Here is a 17,571-nt window from a genome sequence, read left to right on the forward strand (position 1 = left end):
TTTTTAAAAAAGAATGGAAGGGATAAAAAAATATTAGAAGGAAAATAATAACTGATTCACTTTGTTATAAAGCAGAAACTAACACACCATTGTAAAGCAATTATACTTCAATAAAGATGTTTAAAAAAAAATATTAGAAGGAAAATAAAGAGTATAGGAAGGGTTTGCTTCCATGCCCTCTGGTTCTCTCCTTTCTGTCCTTCATTAACTATATATTTAGTGCATAATCTTTCCAAACACTTGCTAATCATTGGCAAAACAAAGATGGCAAAGCTAGGAATAGAGAGGAAGACTTGGGAATTGGAGTTCTGAATTCTGCTGTCTTCAAAGACTCCTAGTCATGTTCTGTCTGCTTTAGTCTTATCAGGTTCCTTATTGCTATGAAAGAGCATGACATTCTTATTTAAATACCATTCAAATCCCAGGCCTCTTTCTAAGAATAATGTCCACATAAAGCATCAAGCCATGTCTATCAACTTCCTAATCAAGTCTGGGGAATCAGAGAGGGCTTTCCTGAAGAGTTATATTAAATTCAAGTATGATGCATGAGGAGTTAGCCAGACAAAGGTGTGAGGATTGTTTGGGAGAAGTACAGAAGCAGGGCATCTGCTCTTTGCCAGACACATTGCAATCTACCTTATATATTTTGTTTCTGCAAGTTGTGCTTGATATCACCATTTCAGTAAAGGAGGAAGCTGAGGTACATGTAATTTAAATTACTCAGTGTCACACTATGGGTAAGAGGCAAAGAAAGGCAAGAATCAAAGTCAAGTCTGTTGGATTTTAACACCCATTTATTTCATTTTAACACAGATACTACTTGCTCCTTAAAATAGGGCCCTTGTATTTGTATTCTTCAAAGCACCTTTGCTTTGAGTGCAGAGCTCATTACGTAAGTTAGAAAATCTATTTGACGTAGACACATTGGATATGTGATGTGGAAAAATAGTCTTAATCCTTTTACTATTGGGGTGACATTCCTTAATTCCCACACAGGAGCTCAGTCCCTTTTTCACCAGTGATTACTTGTTCTTTGAGAAAGACTCCTTCTCACCTCCATTCTCATTTTATCTGACAATTAACAAAAACATTGTCCTTGTTTGTGTGAGAACCAAAGGTATTATTGAAACACACTACCAGGAAAATCCATATATACATGCAAAATCTAAACCTTCCCTCCTTCCAATGCAGTATGAAATATACTTATTTTGGTGAGCACTTATTTCACAGGAATACTTGGACCATATATTATTGTCCACTATGAAAACAACTCAACAGAAATTTGGGTCTTACCTCTAAAATGACCTTTCAGGTAATGATGATTATCAGAAATTTAAACTACTACTTAAAGACTTCACTTGTGCTGAAGCCTAAACTAATTGGAAGTGGTACTTGTAAACATCTGTCCCGGAAAACATTACCTGGGAGAATTTATTTATTTATTTATTTATTTATTTTTGGACACATGGGCTCAGTAGTTGTGGCTCACAGGCTCTAGAGCACAGGCTCAGTAGTTGTGGAGCACAGGCTTAGTTGCTCTGTGGCATGTGGGAACTTCCCGGACCAGGGATCAAACCCGTGTCCCCTGCACTGGCAGGCAGATTCTTAACCACTGCACCATCAGGGAAGTCCCTATCTGAGAGAATTTATATCCACACTGACCCCTTTACTGAGTAGGCTCCTGTAATTTCTATTATTGTTGTTGTTGTTGTTATTAATATACAATTGCAGACAATTTCCTAGGGAACACTTTTTTCTCAACGTTAAATTCTCTACTATTTGCAACATGTCTCCACGGTCACTAGAAAATCATGTATATAAATGTCTACTACATATCATTATTGATTTGGAACTATTTAAAATGAACCTCTTTTTTTATTCAAGCTGTGTTAATGCCCTCAAATATCTTTGTTATATACAAGTTGGGTACAATTTTAGAAGAATTATATTGTCACCTTTCCTTTATTTTCTGAATATAATTTTCATTATATACAAAAATCAAAGAAAAAATTGTAGTATTACCTATAAAATTTCAGTGACTTTAACCTCTGCAGTGTTACTGTTTCTGGAGAGGATTATTGAAGCTTGCTGCTGAACTGTGGCAGAATCAGAATGCAGCAATTCCACTTGCTACATAGCCTCTTATTTCACTGGAGCAGCTCAAAGATTGCCTACCTTTGCTGGTCTCTTATAGACTCCACCTGCATGTATATATTAGAACCCATACTGAAGCAATGCTACATTTCGAAAATCAGAATTATTACACGGAAATCCTTTGGGGCTATATTTACTGGGGATGTGATAACCATGAGTAAATTAGACATTTAAAGAAACATCATTAGGCTTGTGTCTTTATTTAAGGAGGTATAGAGAGGGCTAGGGATGATTATTCCAAAGAAAAAGAGCAAGAGAAAGACATGTCTTGTTGCCTTTTGCTGCTGGTTCAGCTACTGACTTTCCTGGGCTAGTGGACTCATGTAAGCCCTCTGTACACACTCAAGAGGGCAGAGCTCTGCTTATGCAGCCCTGACCATCCAGAAACCAGACAACCCTATTAGTCAGCCCTATTATTGGTTATATTCCTTCTGGCATCCACCACTATCCTCCCGCTACTTGCTTCTTATTAGTTTGACTTATCTGAGGTTGCAAGATTCACCCATGGTCCAAGAAACTGCAAACCAAATCATAACCAGGCAACAAGGAGGTTAATTAATTACCTTCTACTGTGAATGCAATAGTAGCACCCTTAGGTTCCTCTGGCATTGGCGTAATATGATGGACATTAGAATTATTGACTAGCTTTGTGACTCAGGCTTGCATATGTTTGGATCTAATGCCAGAGAATTCAGAGCAGAGCTTATCTTCTTTCATATTCTGATGCTCAGGACCATGCACCTGATGATTCCCCCAACTTCTCTTTGTCTTCACCATGCTTTTTCTTGGCCATTCCCACTCATCAAACAAAAGCTAGAGCTAAGAATAGGGTAAGTTGGCTGATGACTTTGAAACTGATCCCCAATGATTTATTCATCACAAACACTCACCCTAGTTCATTATTGTCTTTGTCTCTGGGAGTGGTGTAAAACCTGAAATGATCTTCCTATTTCTTTGTAAACTTTTTCTCCATTACAGCCTCCTACCAGATTATTTTGAGAGTTCCAAGAAATATCCCAGCACCTTTAAACATATTCTAGATCCTGATAATCAAGATTCATAAGCCTTCCTGTAGGCTCTTGGTCAAATGCAACGAAACTACCATATTTGTAAAAACAACACACACAAAAAATGTGCTCTCCAATGCTTTGCTCCTGACAAACAAGATAGATGCATTGAAAAATGCCTTAATAGCTGACCTAAATCAACAGTGTTGCAATCCTTACTAATACAGAAGTGCAGAATTCCCATATAACACTGTCTCCACATTTTTGGTCATATTTGGTATCCTTGGGTAGTTAGGGACGCTCAGACCAGTCTGTGGACTTCTGAAATCAGGTCAAAACCCCTTGAAGTCAAAAAGGACACTGAGAAGAAATGAGATTCAGGAAAGTTGGTGCAGGAGATGACCCAGCCTGGGAGCAAAGGTATCTTCCTACTAGCAAACTTGGAAATAAAAATTATTTCTATTTTCTGAGGACTTTCTTCAAATTTAAGGTGATGGGTTTATGACCTTCAAATACCCTATAAAAGTATATCTGTTTTTCCACCCCTTCCTTCTTTCTCCACCAAAATCGAAGCAGTCTACAGGGCCTCTCTTTAGGTCTTGTTCTTTATAACTACTTTAATCTCACACAGTCATGTACAGACACCCATTTAAATCAACATGCTGAATCTTGAAATGTGAAGTTCCAGGCGTTGTGCTCTCCCACCCCACTAGGAATCTGTCCCCACCACCACTTCTCATTTCACGATACATTAATTCTTTTGGTTTAGCCAAATGCAAAGCAGTAAATTACCCGCGTCAGCCTGAAAAAAAAAAAAGTTAATGAAGTTTCTCCGTGTGTCTATTCAATTCATAGTTCTTGATTTCATCTTCACATGCTGAAATACACAGAAAAATTGATCTTATTTATTCTTAGCACAATAAATAGCAACAGGGACACTCCTTTGCCACCAAAGCCACTTTTAAAAAGTCTACAAGCCTATGGATATTTAAGGCTCTAGTTTATCTATCAAGAAAATCTTGCTCTGAGGGACACAGCATTTTCTGTGGAACCCCAGAATACATTCTTGACACAATCCAAATCCACCCGAACTCAGTGGATTCTAAGTGATTGCTTGGAGCGGCATGTCCATTCACAAGCACCACCACCGTATTTTTTGCCTTCCACCCCAAACCTCAGATGAGAATAGAAAAAAGGGCTGGAAGGATAGATTTCTTTCTTTCCTTCCTTTCTCACTGCATTAGTAATCATTTTTGTCAGTAAAATAGATACTGAGATTTAATGTTGCAGAAAAGGCAGAAAACTGGTTTTAGCTTTTATTTTTAATAGGTTAAAATATATATTTTATATTTTATCATATATTTTATCAAATTTATCATATTTTATCATATATTTTATCAAATTTATCATAAATATGATAAATTTATCATATTTATCATGTCTTCCAGACCCATATATACGTCTGGAAGACATGATATGATCAGAATCATTTTGTATTTGAACCTGGTAGAATAAATGAAGTTTTACTTGATTTGCTTTAACTAAGGACCACATGTTTAAGACATTGGGAGTTCACAGATGAAACTGTCTCAAAATTTATTTTAATCTTATTCTTGAAATTTGTTTGACTTGAGTCTGATGACTAAAACACCACATTTACATGATTTATGCAGAGTTTTCCATTTGATTGTTTATTTTTTTGAAAAAACATAGCCTGAAAGAAATAAACTAAGTTAGTGCTGATTATAACAGTTTTGGAAGACTTCTAGATGCTGATGTCATGTGTTTTTTAAAATTACAGATAAAGCAAGTTCCTATTCATCCAAATACACATCCCCTTAAATGAACAAATAGATTGTACCTCATTCAACAATTTACATTTATTTTAAATAGAAATGATTAGAGAACAGCTTGTTGTACTCTATACTGTTGTTTCTTTGTCTATGATTAAAATTATTTTTGAAAGAAAACATCATATCATTTCCATCCAGGTTCACCTTACTGATAGCTCATTGACTCCATTGTATGTGTCTTCTTACATCTTTTGATCTTGGTTTCAAATAAATGTTCAATGTTTCTTTCCAGAGCCTATTAAGGGAAAAGAAGTGAAGGTTCCAGCTTCCCTAAAGGAAAAAGGTATTACTCTATAATGAAATGTGAAAACACATTGATCTGCCTATTGCATATTCAGTTATTTGCAATGAAGTAATATATCATTATTTTTCATATTCTCAAAACTCTAATTTTTATATGCCCTCCTCTGTTTTTGAGCAAAGGAAAAATTCTAAATTGTACTGTGAAACAACAAAGGAAAGAGTGGCTGTGTCAGAAATACTAAGAAAGCTTTGAAAAATGCATATGCTATTCTGATTCCATGAGTCTGTAGTGGAAAATCTACATTTTGTAAATATCCCAGGGTAAATTCCTATTAGGAATAGCCATGGGAAACCAAAGATTTAAGATACAAAAAAATACTTAAAATTTCTCAGTGATAGCTTACCATTCTGTAAGTTCAGATACAGTAAAATCCTAACAAATTTTATAGCTAGGAGTAACTTAGCGATAAAGTATAGTCCAAAACCATCATCTTGTAGGTAAATAAAACTGAAATAGTCAAGAAACTTTTCAGTTATTGTAATTTGCCCCAGGGCCAGCCTGAGAACTCTGATCTCCAAATCAAGCACTGTGATCTTGCTAAGGCATCTTATTGCACCTCTGGCCTTCCTACTATACTAGGCTCAGAGGAATGTGGATTCTGATTTGCCATGCATCAAGTTATGTTCCCTAAAACATAAGTAAATATGTTAAGTCCAATGTAATACATTTAGTTTCTAATTATCCCAAGACATTCTATGGGTGTGGTGTCATTCTCTGAACTGTCTAATATTTCTTGTTGTCAAAATGAACATATTAGTGAACCAGTAAAACCATGAAATATACCTGCTACGTTGAATGTTCAAATAGAGCCTGTTTCTACATTTACCCAGAAGAGAAGATCTACGTGAACTATTGACAAATATACAGGGACTTAGTGGTAAAAATTCCAACTTACTGGAATTTTTATTAAAAAGAAAAAAAACTTTTGGGTGAACTTTTATAAGCATGTGCTGGAGTTGGAGGAGATGTGGGAGAGTAGTAGGAGGGGAAAGCTGACAGGAGACTCAGTGAGAGCAATGAAGGACTCCAAGGAGAAGCTCCATTAGTCAGTGTAGCAATGTATAAAAAAATACCCTAAAGTCATATTTTTCTAACTTTGCAATTAAATTTAAATTAAACAAAATTGTTATTTAGTGAAACATGAGAGCATGGCATGATTTTTTTCTCAGCCATGTATGTACTTAATTTTTTTAAAAAAGTATTTAAAGCAACATGGACTCCAAACCTATTAAGGCATTTATGTTTCACTTCAGAAAAATATCATCATATCCAAAACTTTATTTTTATTGTCACCTAGGTAGTAGTTATTTTGGTGCTATATACAATTTTATGTTTTTCAGGCATAATATGTAAATTAGGATATTTTGCTTGCAAGAGAATTTTTACATGTTATGTTAAATGTTCAATAGGCAGCAAAATGTTACATTGTATTATTTGAAGAATGAATTAATTGTGAAGACTAATGACATTCCTTTGGATTTAGCTAAACTAATTTATTTCTTTAAAAGAACTCTAGATTTCTTCAACATGATCTGACTGTTGATTGCAAGGGACATTTATATAAATATCTAAATTGAAAAGATTTTATGCCATCAAGTAATTCAATCATTCAATGATGTTACAATTCTTTTGCCAAACTAAGATAGAAATATCAAAAATGAGGGACAGACAGGAATATTATAAATTTCCACATTTTTATTAGGAAGTGCAGTGCAAAATTTTCCCCAGTAGAAATGTGTGTGGAATGTACATATGAATGAAAAACAATTTAGGTTTCCACTAAAAACACGTGATGCTAATTTGAGTCTTTGAACACTGGAAATATCTACTTAAGAGTTTCCTCTCTCTTCTTTCATCCTTCCAGGTATTGTTTTTTCATCATCCCATTCCACATGGGCAGTGTAGCACCAGCCAGTGCGTGGCCACAGATAATGGTGGTGGGGAAGGCAGAATTTGGAAAAGATGCATTTTTTAAAGTTATATTCTCATTTCATTAATATTGAATTTTCTTCTTTACTATATGTTTCAAATAACCACTTGAGTATATTTAATGTGTTTTTTCTTTTACCATTTAAAGCAACAATGATCTCTCTTAGTAATGTGCTGGAATATTATTGGTGCTTTGCAATTTTATGCATTGAATTTCATCATTTGTTTTCCACCGAACAACCAAAATTCAGGCCTGTGGTGCTGAATGTGAATGACAGTCCTAGGACATTTTGACAGAAAGTGTAACATGACATGCAGACTTTCACTTTCACCTCTGAGAGGTGGTGTCACATTAGGCTTTCTTTCCTTAAAGGGGGTCACTGTCGTCTCACATATATCAGGACAGCTACAATTCAAAAAATTCTTGCTAAAAAAGAAATTAATTTTAAAAGAAGTCTTGTTAGATTAAAAGTTTAACATATCTTCTTTTAGTAAACAGAGGGAGTCTTAAAAGTCTTCATTTAATATCCAGTCAAAGAGCATCAAACAGAATGATAACATCATGCACACTTAAATGATAAAATTCACAAATACATAGAAATTAAACAACATATTCTTAAAAATCCAATAGGTCAAAGAAGAAATTAAAAGGAAATTAGAAAATATCTTTAGACAAATGAAAATGAAAACACAACATACCAAAACTTACGGAATGCAGCAAAAGCAGTTCTAAGAGAGAAGTTCATAGCAATAAATATCTACATTAAAAAAGAAGATGAACGATTTCAAATAAACAACCTAACTTCATACTCCAAGGAAGTAGAGAAAAAAAGAACAAACTAAGCCCAAAGTTAGCAGAAGGAAGGAAATAATAAAGATTAGTGAAGATTTAAACAAAATAGAGAATAGAAAAATCAACAAAACAGAGTTGTCTTTTGAAAAAATCGACAAAAATGACAAAGCTTTGGCTAGATTAAAAAAAAAGAGTGAAGAGCCAAATAAATAAAATCAGAGTTGAAAGAGGAGACATTATAACTGGTGCTACAGAAATAAAAAAAGGATCATAAAAGACTACTACAAATGTTTATATGCCAACAAATTGGACAACCTAGAAGATCTGAATAAATATCTAGAACATATGATAGCCAAGACTGAATCATGAAGAAACAGAAAATTTGAACAGACTAATAACAAGTAAGAACATAATCGAAAACCTCCTAACAAAGAAAAGTCCAGGACCAGAAGGCTTCATGGTGAATTCTACCAAACATTTGAAGAAGAATTATTGACAATTCTTTTCCTGAAGAATTGTCTAAATAAAAATTATACCAGTAATAGTAGCACTTTTGCTCTAAGTAGCAACTGACAGTCTAACACTTTTCCGGTTGCGCCCATGAGGCCAAAATGCCAAGTTGATAGAATGAATGGAAAGGGGTTACTATTTGGAAAGAAAAGTAGTTGAGACTGCCAGAATTTTCTCTTAATAATTGGCTTTCCAAAATTAATGTATCCAAGTACTGTGAATTTTATTTCCTTCATCCAAAAAATTAATGTACAGCAATAATAATGTGCAACTATATGTATGTAAAATATATGGATAATTATAAATGTAAAGCCCCAATATTCCTTCCTTGGTATTCTCTCCATTTAAGCCCTCAAGAGGATGACTCACTTTCACTCTGCATGTTCATTTTTCTTGTCACTCCAAGCCACATTATGCAAATATTCTAATGTGCTTCTCTCCTTCAGGGGAAATTTTTTAAAATGTCATAGTATTTTATTTATTAAATAAATAATTAATTAATTTAAATAAAATTGTTATTTTATTTTTTATTTTTCTTGTTCCCTTTTTAAAAATATTTAAATGTTTAAATCTTTAAATTTAAATTTAAGAAGTTTTTCATATAAGGTCATCTATTATTTTTATATATTTAACCAGTTGTAGGATGAGCCATACCTATGACCTCTGACCTTTTATTCACGTAATTGATTATTCTCACTTCAAGTTAAAGAAAATGAATTCTGGTGCTCAGAAACATAAGTAAGAAAAAGTGACTCTCTCTTGATAAGGGAAAAAAACAAAGAATGTCTGCTTATTTACCTTGGCAAGTGATTTTGCACAACTTTCTGAACCATTTGAATGCTTTAAAGTCAACTGGTTCATTACCTGAAATATATCCAACCAGCTCTCCTGCCATCTTCAAATAACATCACAGGACCTTGTTCTGACTGACTATTCTCTGTGCGACCTACAATATGTTCAGCCTCCTCCAATTATTTCTTACTTCTTTCAGTGCAGACTCTTCATGTTGGGAAGCTTCAGGGAAGGATAGAATAATGAGGCACACATAGCAAGGCATAAAAGAAAGATTAGATAAAGACAGAGTGACACTATCAGGAATGTGGGACATTGTGTTTAGCATATACAAAAGACAAAGGATCACGAAAATGAAATGATGACAGAATGAGGCACGGAAAATGTATGCATTTATTCTGTGCTGCAAAGAGAGAATGCCCTCTGGCTCATTTTGTGTTTTTACTGTCCACTCAGCAAACTTTCTTTGTGAGCATCAAAGTCCTACGGGAATCTTGCCAAGGAAGGGTTGCAGAATCAGGACTTAGTCATAAAGCATTGAGTCATGCATTAGGTGTTTGTATTGCGAACTAGAGCTATTTTAAAACTATACCTATAGAAGCTTATAAAGCATAATTGCTTTTCTTGTTGCCCTAATGGGAATGAGAGGTGAGAGAGAGACAGACAGACACAGACGTAAACGCAGAGAGAGAGCGGGTGTGAAATTACCAGATAATTATCTGAGGATAATGTACACCAATGTTGTGTATCTGGTGGGTCCATTCTAAATGACTTTTCTACCCATGTAAGGTTTTAGTTAATGGGACAGGGATTCCACTTTACATTTTGGTCTAAACCGTCTAAAACTGAAGCTTATAAATTTGATTTTCTTGGCATTTTGAAACCACATCTTAAATTGTTTTGTGTCAATAACAATTTTTGAGTGTTAGTATAATATTCTGGGGATATCTTAGTCACTGAGGCTCCAAAGATGAACAAGACAAAATCCTTGTCCTCAAAGATCTCACAATACTTGGGAAAGAGAGCTGGGAAAGAGTAAAAGTGAAGTGGCCTCCAGTGGTGACTTAGACAAAGCAAACCAAAGTTTTCATCCAATCAATGGATATCTATGATATAGGTATTAGTACATGAGTGCTCAGGAAATATTTGTTCAGTTATTCAATCTAATCTCAGCCACATACATCAGCTAATTATCATTGCTCCCATTTCAGAAGGTGAGAAAATTAAAATTTAGAGTGTTTTAGATGCCTCACATTAGACCATTTGGTTTTTCAATAGGGAAATAAATTTTAAACTGAGGGATTTTTTTGTTCATTTGGTTTGTGTCTGTCTGTTTTTCTCCAGCTGCAGTGCAAAAAATGATCTCTTGCTTTGGATGAAGTTGGGCAATTACTTGAGAACATCATCACCTTGCCCCTTTATTATGCATGAAAGGATTCCTCAGTTTACAACCAAAGATAACACTGATTTAGAAACTCAAGCAGGAAAAATAGAAGCATAGAGAATGCATGAGGTTTCGTAAACATATGAACATGGTTCAATAAGAGGAAGGAAAATATTAAACAGTCCATGGAATATTGAAGGAAAGAAATGTAGGCAGAGATAAGATGAAAAGTTGTGGCGTAGAGGCTGTCAGGTGTTGGTTCTCTGTGTAACTTCACCCAAACTCAGGACAGTTTTGTCTTTTGGAAATCTGTGAACTGAAGACATTTCAAATCAAACTGAAAGATAATCAGAGCTTGTCTTTCTCACAGTTGTGTTTACCAGGGTCAAAAATAATGTGTCCACAGCAGATGAAATCAAATGCTACCTATTAAAACAGACCTCTTATTTGCAAAACACTTTCTCTTAAGACATAGTTAAGAAGAAACATGTGTTCCCTGACGGTTCTTCCAAATCCCAAATTGGGTAGCGAGCTGATTGGAGAGACAATAGTGCTCTATCCCATCCAATAAAGCCTCATGCAGAAAACAAAATGTGAAAGTGTGTGTGTGTGTGTGTGTGTGTGTTTTGCAAACCATTTGTTGTTAAATAATACAATAAGGACACAGTAAAGTGTAAATGTGTATATGTATGTAATTGTAATAGTAGTGGATTTTCATCAAAAAATGCAAATGATTAGTCAAATGATATAAAAATCATGGGTTTAGAATAAATTTATAAATGTTACTTCATTTAATACAACTTTAATTGCTTTATTTAATTATATATTTATATTTAAATATATTTTATTGAACATCTTGGTAGAAAAATATAAGAAAAATCATTTCAAATATCAGTAAAGAGACTAACATACACTGTTGGCTTTGTGTCTGACGCTAAGTGCTTCACACGTAGTCTTCAATTTCATTTTCACAGCAATCCTTTTTTTTATTAATGTGAAAATTGAAGCACTGGAAGTGAATTGCCCAGGTCACACAGCCACCTGAGGTAGATTTGGGAGTCATGCCTGGCAAAATGACCTGCCTCCTTTGCCAGCAGGCTTTCCAGATTCCCTCAGACCAGAACTCACATACAATTGCCTAGGGAAAACAATGCTGAAGTTCCTTTGTATATTTTATATAAATAGGTTTGGTGACCTGCTTTTAAATGTAAAATCTTCCCATGCCACTAAATATTGAATACTACTCCAGCAGTGAGTGAGATAGCTATCAATTTTCTATCCATGTTCAGTATATTTACCTAGTTTAACCAGCTTAATTTAGGAAACTGTTTATACGATTCATGGTTTAATGACTGGCTGGAAAAAAATAGAAGCCTCAGTGGCTTTATTGTTCATGCTAATTACAATCTTAATGACTCTGTTAGTAATTTGTACCTATAAGATGTAGCACGTGGCTTACTATGTAGTTTTTATGCATGAAATATTTAAAAACTTTCATTCTGTCTGTATCAACAGTAGTTATAGCAGTGTGCGTACAAGTGTTTAAGGCTTTGGAGTTGGAATGAATCAGTATTCAAAGACCAGTTTTTCCACTTACTAGGGAGTACATACTTAGACAAGTATTAAGCCTCAGTATTATTATCTGTAAAGTAGGTGTAATAGTAGTATTTAGTTCATAGGAGTGGTAAATGAGGATTATATAATTGTTCATTTGTGCAACAAATTTTGTGCAACAGATATTTATTGATCCCTAGTCTGTGCAGAGCACTGATCTAGACACTATCATACAGCAGAGAAAATGAAAATTCACCCCAGGACTCATGAAATTTGTATTCTACTGGGGTTAGAGAGCTAATAAAAATGAATATTTAATATTATATAAATAAATTATAGATAATGCATATAATACACTTACTTAGTGAGTGCCATGTATAAAATACAAAAAATCATTAGTTGCAAAACCAAGAATTATTATTATTATATTTTATTACACATATAAGGCTTCTATGTGCTGAAGAAGCAATTTGATAATGATAACAAAAAAGATTGGGAAAAGAAAAATCAGTGGCATTCAGCTTCTAGCTTGCAAAATATTTAAAGTGGAGATATTCTTAAAAGAATGCACATTCTTGGGATTTATATATTGCATAGATTTCTTTCTTTTCAATTTATAAAGACAGAACAGAGACTCCCAAACAAAGCTGATCCCCACTGCTGCCCTTCTCTAATTCAAGCACATGCATGTTGAAGTTTTGGTTGGCCTGCGTTACTTGAGAACACAGTGTTGATGACACTGAAAAATCATTAATGAAGCTCCCCTCCCCAGACCCACCAGCAATTAACATTTCATAAGTGAAATCAACCGCCTGGAAAAATCAGTGCTGCATATGAAATGGCAGGCTGTCTGCTTCAAACACTCAGCTTGGGGATTGCTTGATTCTATGTTTCTGCAGTGCTTGTGAGTCGAGCCCAGAAAGAAGGGCTCAAGTGAAAAATGTTTATGGAAACCAGATATTTTATTATACAATAAAAATCGATGGTTAAAAATATTTAGCAGTATAGACGGGGTGAAAATAAAAGTTCCCGTTCTCTTTTCCCGGCTTCCAGATCTCAGTCTTCAGCATCAAATACTGCCCTTAATTTCCTGAAACTTCTCAATGAAGACTTTTGACTAAACTTAAAAAAAAAGTATATATATAGACATGTATATTGTTGTTGTTATTTGACTATATATACATATATAAATATGTCTATATATATATATATATTTGTCATTTTTTTAGGACTAAGAACAGGCATCCATATGTGACTCAGAAATTAAAGACACACTTCAGTAGAAATGCTGTCTACAAAATGAGGGCACCAAGTTCTTAGGGACCAAGTAGGCTAATAAAAGAGATGTCCACCTTAGAAATCCTCACCTATCAATTCCTGCTTTGCATATTCAACCGTAAAGTTCCAGTTCTGTAAGAACAAAAGAAAATTACCTTGAGAGATCATGTAATTTAAGTTCATGAGCATAATTTTAAAATAAGTAAGCTTTTTCCACACATCACTCTTAATTCTTACATCAATTTTACAACATTATTTTCTCCATTTCAGCAATGACAAAATTGAGACTTGAGGATTTAAGTAATGCCCAAAGTCACAAAACTAAGTAAATGAGCTTGCTTAAAAAAGCCAGATTATAGATCCAAGAGCCTCCTTTCCACGCTTCCCAAGAATTCATAACTTGTTTGGTTATCATGTTAGTGTTGTTTACATAACACCAAAAGTCAGTAGTTCTCACATCGTGAGAGGGTCCACGGCCACATGCATGTTGAATGATCATAAGAGTGGTTATAAAATTTCATGAACAAGGTAGAAGTTGGTTCTGATTGTATTGTGCTCATAGCTGATAAAAGTATTCCCCACAACTTTTATTTTTTACAGAAGATCTTTTGACAAACATTAAGTCTAAAATGATTCCACTTCAAGATTACGTGGCAATGTGATTGACAGGGGAGAGAACCAGCTGTAGAGTGAGAAGCAAAACTCTTTCAAATAGACAGCTCTACATGATGAGCAAAATGCCTGTGGACCCTGTCCTAGGACACTGAATATTTATCTCTAACTCTAGAAGCATGAATCAGTTTCTTCTAGGACTACAGATACACAGGAGGGAGCATTTCATATTTCTCTATATTTTTTGCTCTATATTTCATTGTCTATATTTGTTTTGTTCATTCATTCAACAGTATTTATTGATCATACGCCACGTGTTAGATATTTGACCAAATGCTGATATTTGAGTAGCAAACAAGGCACAACTCTTGCCCTATGGAACTTAAAATTGAAAGAGGGGATACAGACAATAAACAAAAATTAAAAATCGTATAACAAAATTTTATACCACATTAAGGCACATAGGAAATATTAAAATAGTGTATGTCCTACCCGGTTAAGTGAATGTGTCAACTAAAAAGAGAGAAATATGTGCCAGGGAGTGTGGAAGTGCAGTAATAGCGCTGATATCACTTTTTACAGGATGTGCATTCAAGTGGTACAGGAAGTAGGGTGTGAATGGCTATGGAATTCTGTATTACATAAAATTCTGCAGTTAAGCAAATGAGCTTTATAAAAACTTGTAACTCTAGGAAATAGACTCCATTAGGCTAAGACCCAAATAAAGCTGGTTAGCACTACCCCTGACACAAAGTCTGTACTCAGTAATATCCCAACCACAAGCTCAGTTTTTCTGCTGTTTGAAGGGAGGAAAAATTGTAATGTACCAGAACCCTTCTATTAATCAAAACAAGACTTTACGCCGAGAGAGGAGAATTATGAGGCCAAGGCAAAATTGTTTAAATAAGAGAAAAGACTGGGGAGCATGAAAATATCAGTTATTGCAGTTGTTGGGGTAATGTCATGAGTATTACTTGGCTAGCTCAAAAAACTATGTATTTATCCTATACTGATATTAAGTTAGAATGCAGAGTTTCTAGACAAAAGCCATTGTCCGAGGAAATAAGAAAGCACAATACTTTATTTTAATGTGTTTATACTATTATACTGAAGTTAATCCAATTTAATTTATTTTATAAAATTAATAACAAATACTACTAAAAACAATAATTATACCAGTTTGAAATGATTAAATTAACCACCAGGTGGAGCTCCATGAATTCAACGTATGTAGTCAGAAGTAGAAAATTGCTTAAATTTGTCAAATTAGGAAAAATTACAACACATTTTTTTTCTGAGCCGTTTTGGCTAATTTCCTCATTTGCAATGCTTAGAGAATTTATGAATTATAAGAGATGGGCTCTTATTAAAGACAAAATGCCAAATTACTTGATTAGTATAAAACTTTTTAGCAAACTGGAATTTAAACCAATGTCCTTTGCTTAAGTTACTTTATAGTTTACTACAAATACATATTCCATTGTATACTGATAAAAGAATGTAACTATAATTGAAACTGAGAACAAATGAGACAAATCTATTAAACCTGCCTATTATTCCATTTAGTACGGACTTTTAAAAATGCTTATTTTTTCCAATTTGTTTGTTTGTGTGTGTGTATGTGTTTGTCTCACCCCAGAACCTGAAATTAAAAAAGATGAAAAGATGTCCAAAGCAGGTAAGGACACTTTGTAAGATTTACATATAAGTATATATTCTGTTTATAATGAACAAGGCTGGTGTTACAATCAGGCTGTGTAAGGCCTTGAAATGCTGAAAACATTGAAAAAATACTCGTGTACCCCAAATATTTTAATTGTAATAAGCCATACACAAAAGTATGCTAAAATTAATATAGCTTCTGTTTTCTGTTAGCAAATTTCGGATACGTTTGTCAAAGCATTGGAACTGTTAACATATGCTGCTCCTTATTTATCTACTGGGCAATTGAACATTGTTTACAAAGTGCTAAGGGGACAATTTCAGTTTCAGAGAATTTAGCCAGATTGTGACAAATGCCTAAATCTTATTCTTATAATTGGTTGAACCTTATGGAATCACCTGTACTCGAACATCTTTTACCTCAAAAACAGTAGCTTCATACAGTTCAACATAACAGATTCAACTATTTTCTTTCCCGCTAATTAAATATCCAAATACTCTTTGGAGGCGTAATGGAATACTTTTACAAGAGACTTCCTGCAAACAGGTTCTGCGAGAAAGGAAGACAAGAGATTAGCTGGTCACTTTTAAGACAAGTGTTAAAAGTTAGAAGAAGAAACATCATAGAATAAAGTGCAGGAAAAAAAAAAGACTAAAATTCCCGAGGAAAACTCCAATTAATTACAGTCTTTCTAGGGCTAACACTATACCAAATATTTTATATCTATATGAAGATATTTACATGCCTGTATCTACATATGCAAAAGAAGGTTATATCTATATCTCTCCCTATAGTGAAAGTGATACTATGTACATGCAGACATTCATATCGTTGGTGTTAAAATATTTTCATATACTAATTTTTACAAATTTTAACCTACATTTAAGTAATTCTTGCTTCACCCTTCTGTATATAGGTTAAATATTAACCTAAATTATTGTCACTTCTACGAAAAGTATTGTCAACATATCAAAAGGGATTGTTTAAGTGTTTTTGTATTTTTAGTGAATGAAATAATTTTAAGTGACTTTATAAAATCTGAAAGTGTGCATTCTCTGGAAGATAAATGGAAAAATCAACAATTTTAAACAGTAAGAAAAATGCATGATAAAGACAAAACGGTACATTGAGTCTTAACATCAGAAGTTATAACTGAACTTTAGATATATCTGAAGAAAAGGAAAAGCTATGTATATAAATTACTTTACTGCTGTTAGCACCCTTACTGGGGTCAGAGAAAAATCGCTGGCCAGATAAACGGTGCATGATGTCACCCCTTCCTGTAAGCATAGCATTGTATTTTATGCTTTATTTTACTTTTGGTATATAATGGAAAATAGTAATGTATGCACTATAAATTTCCTGTTATTGGTTGACATTAAATAATTATGCCTATTTTTATGTTATATTTATTTTTCTCTTCCTAAAAGGAAAGAGAAATCAGCACTAAGGGCTATTTTATTATCAAATATAATCAATTAACAATTTATTGACAACATATATTATGCTAATATCACTGCCATATGTCAAGAATTGTGCTTGGTGATAAAAAGTTTAGAAACAGGTGATAAGATACTGTTTCCGTCCCAAGAGAATATGATCAAGGACATAGACGTGAACTATTGAAAGATGGCTACCAGATAATTAGTTACATTTGTGAAGAGTGCTCTAGGAGTCTAGAGAGAGGGGACATTCCTGTAGTCTGTGTCAATCAGTGAAAACTTCAGGGAGATGATGG

General features: G+C 33.9%; 1 protein-coding gene across 1 annotated transcript in view; it reads left to right on the forward strand.

The window, feature by feature from the left end:
* Positions 1–17,571, forward strand: part of TRDN (triadin) — a 315,995-nt gene that overhangs the window by 246,199 nt on the left and 52,225 nt on the right. The window contains exons 23-24 of the mRNA XM_061207205.1: positions 5,247–5,297; positions 15,810–15,848. Of these exons, the coding sequence (XP_061063188.1) occupies positions 5,247–5,297; positions 15,810–15,848 (90 nt within the window). The remainder of the gene's footprint in view (positions 1–5,246; positions 5,298–15,809; positions 15,849–17,571) is intronic.

Source organism: Eubalaena glacialis, chromosome 12 (genome assembly GCF_028564815.1).
Source record: "Eubalaena glacialis isolate mEubGla1 chromosome 12, mEubGla1.1.hap2.+ XY, whole genome shotgun sequence".
Taxonomy (NCBI): Eukaryota; Metazoa; Chordata; class Mammalia; order Artiodactyla; family Balaenidae; genus Eubalaena; species Eubalaena glacialis.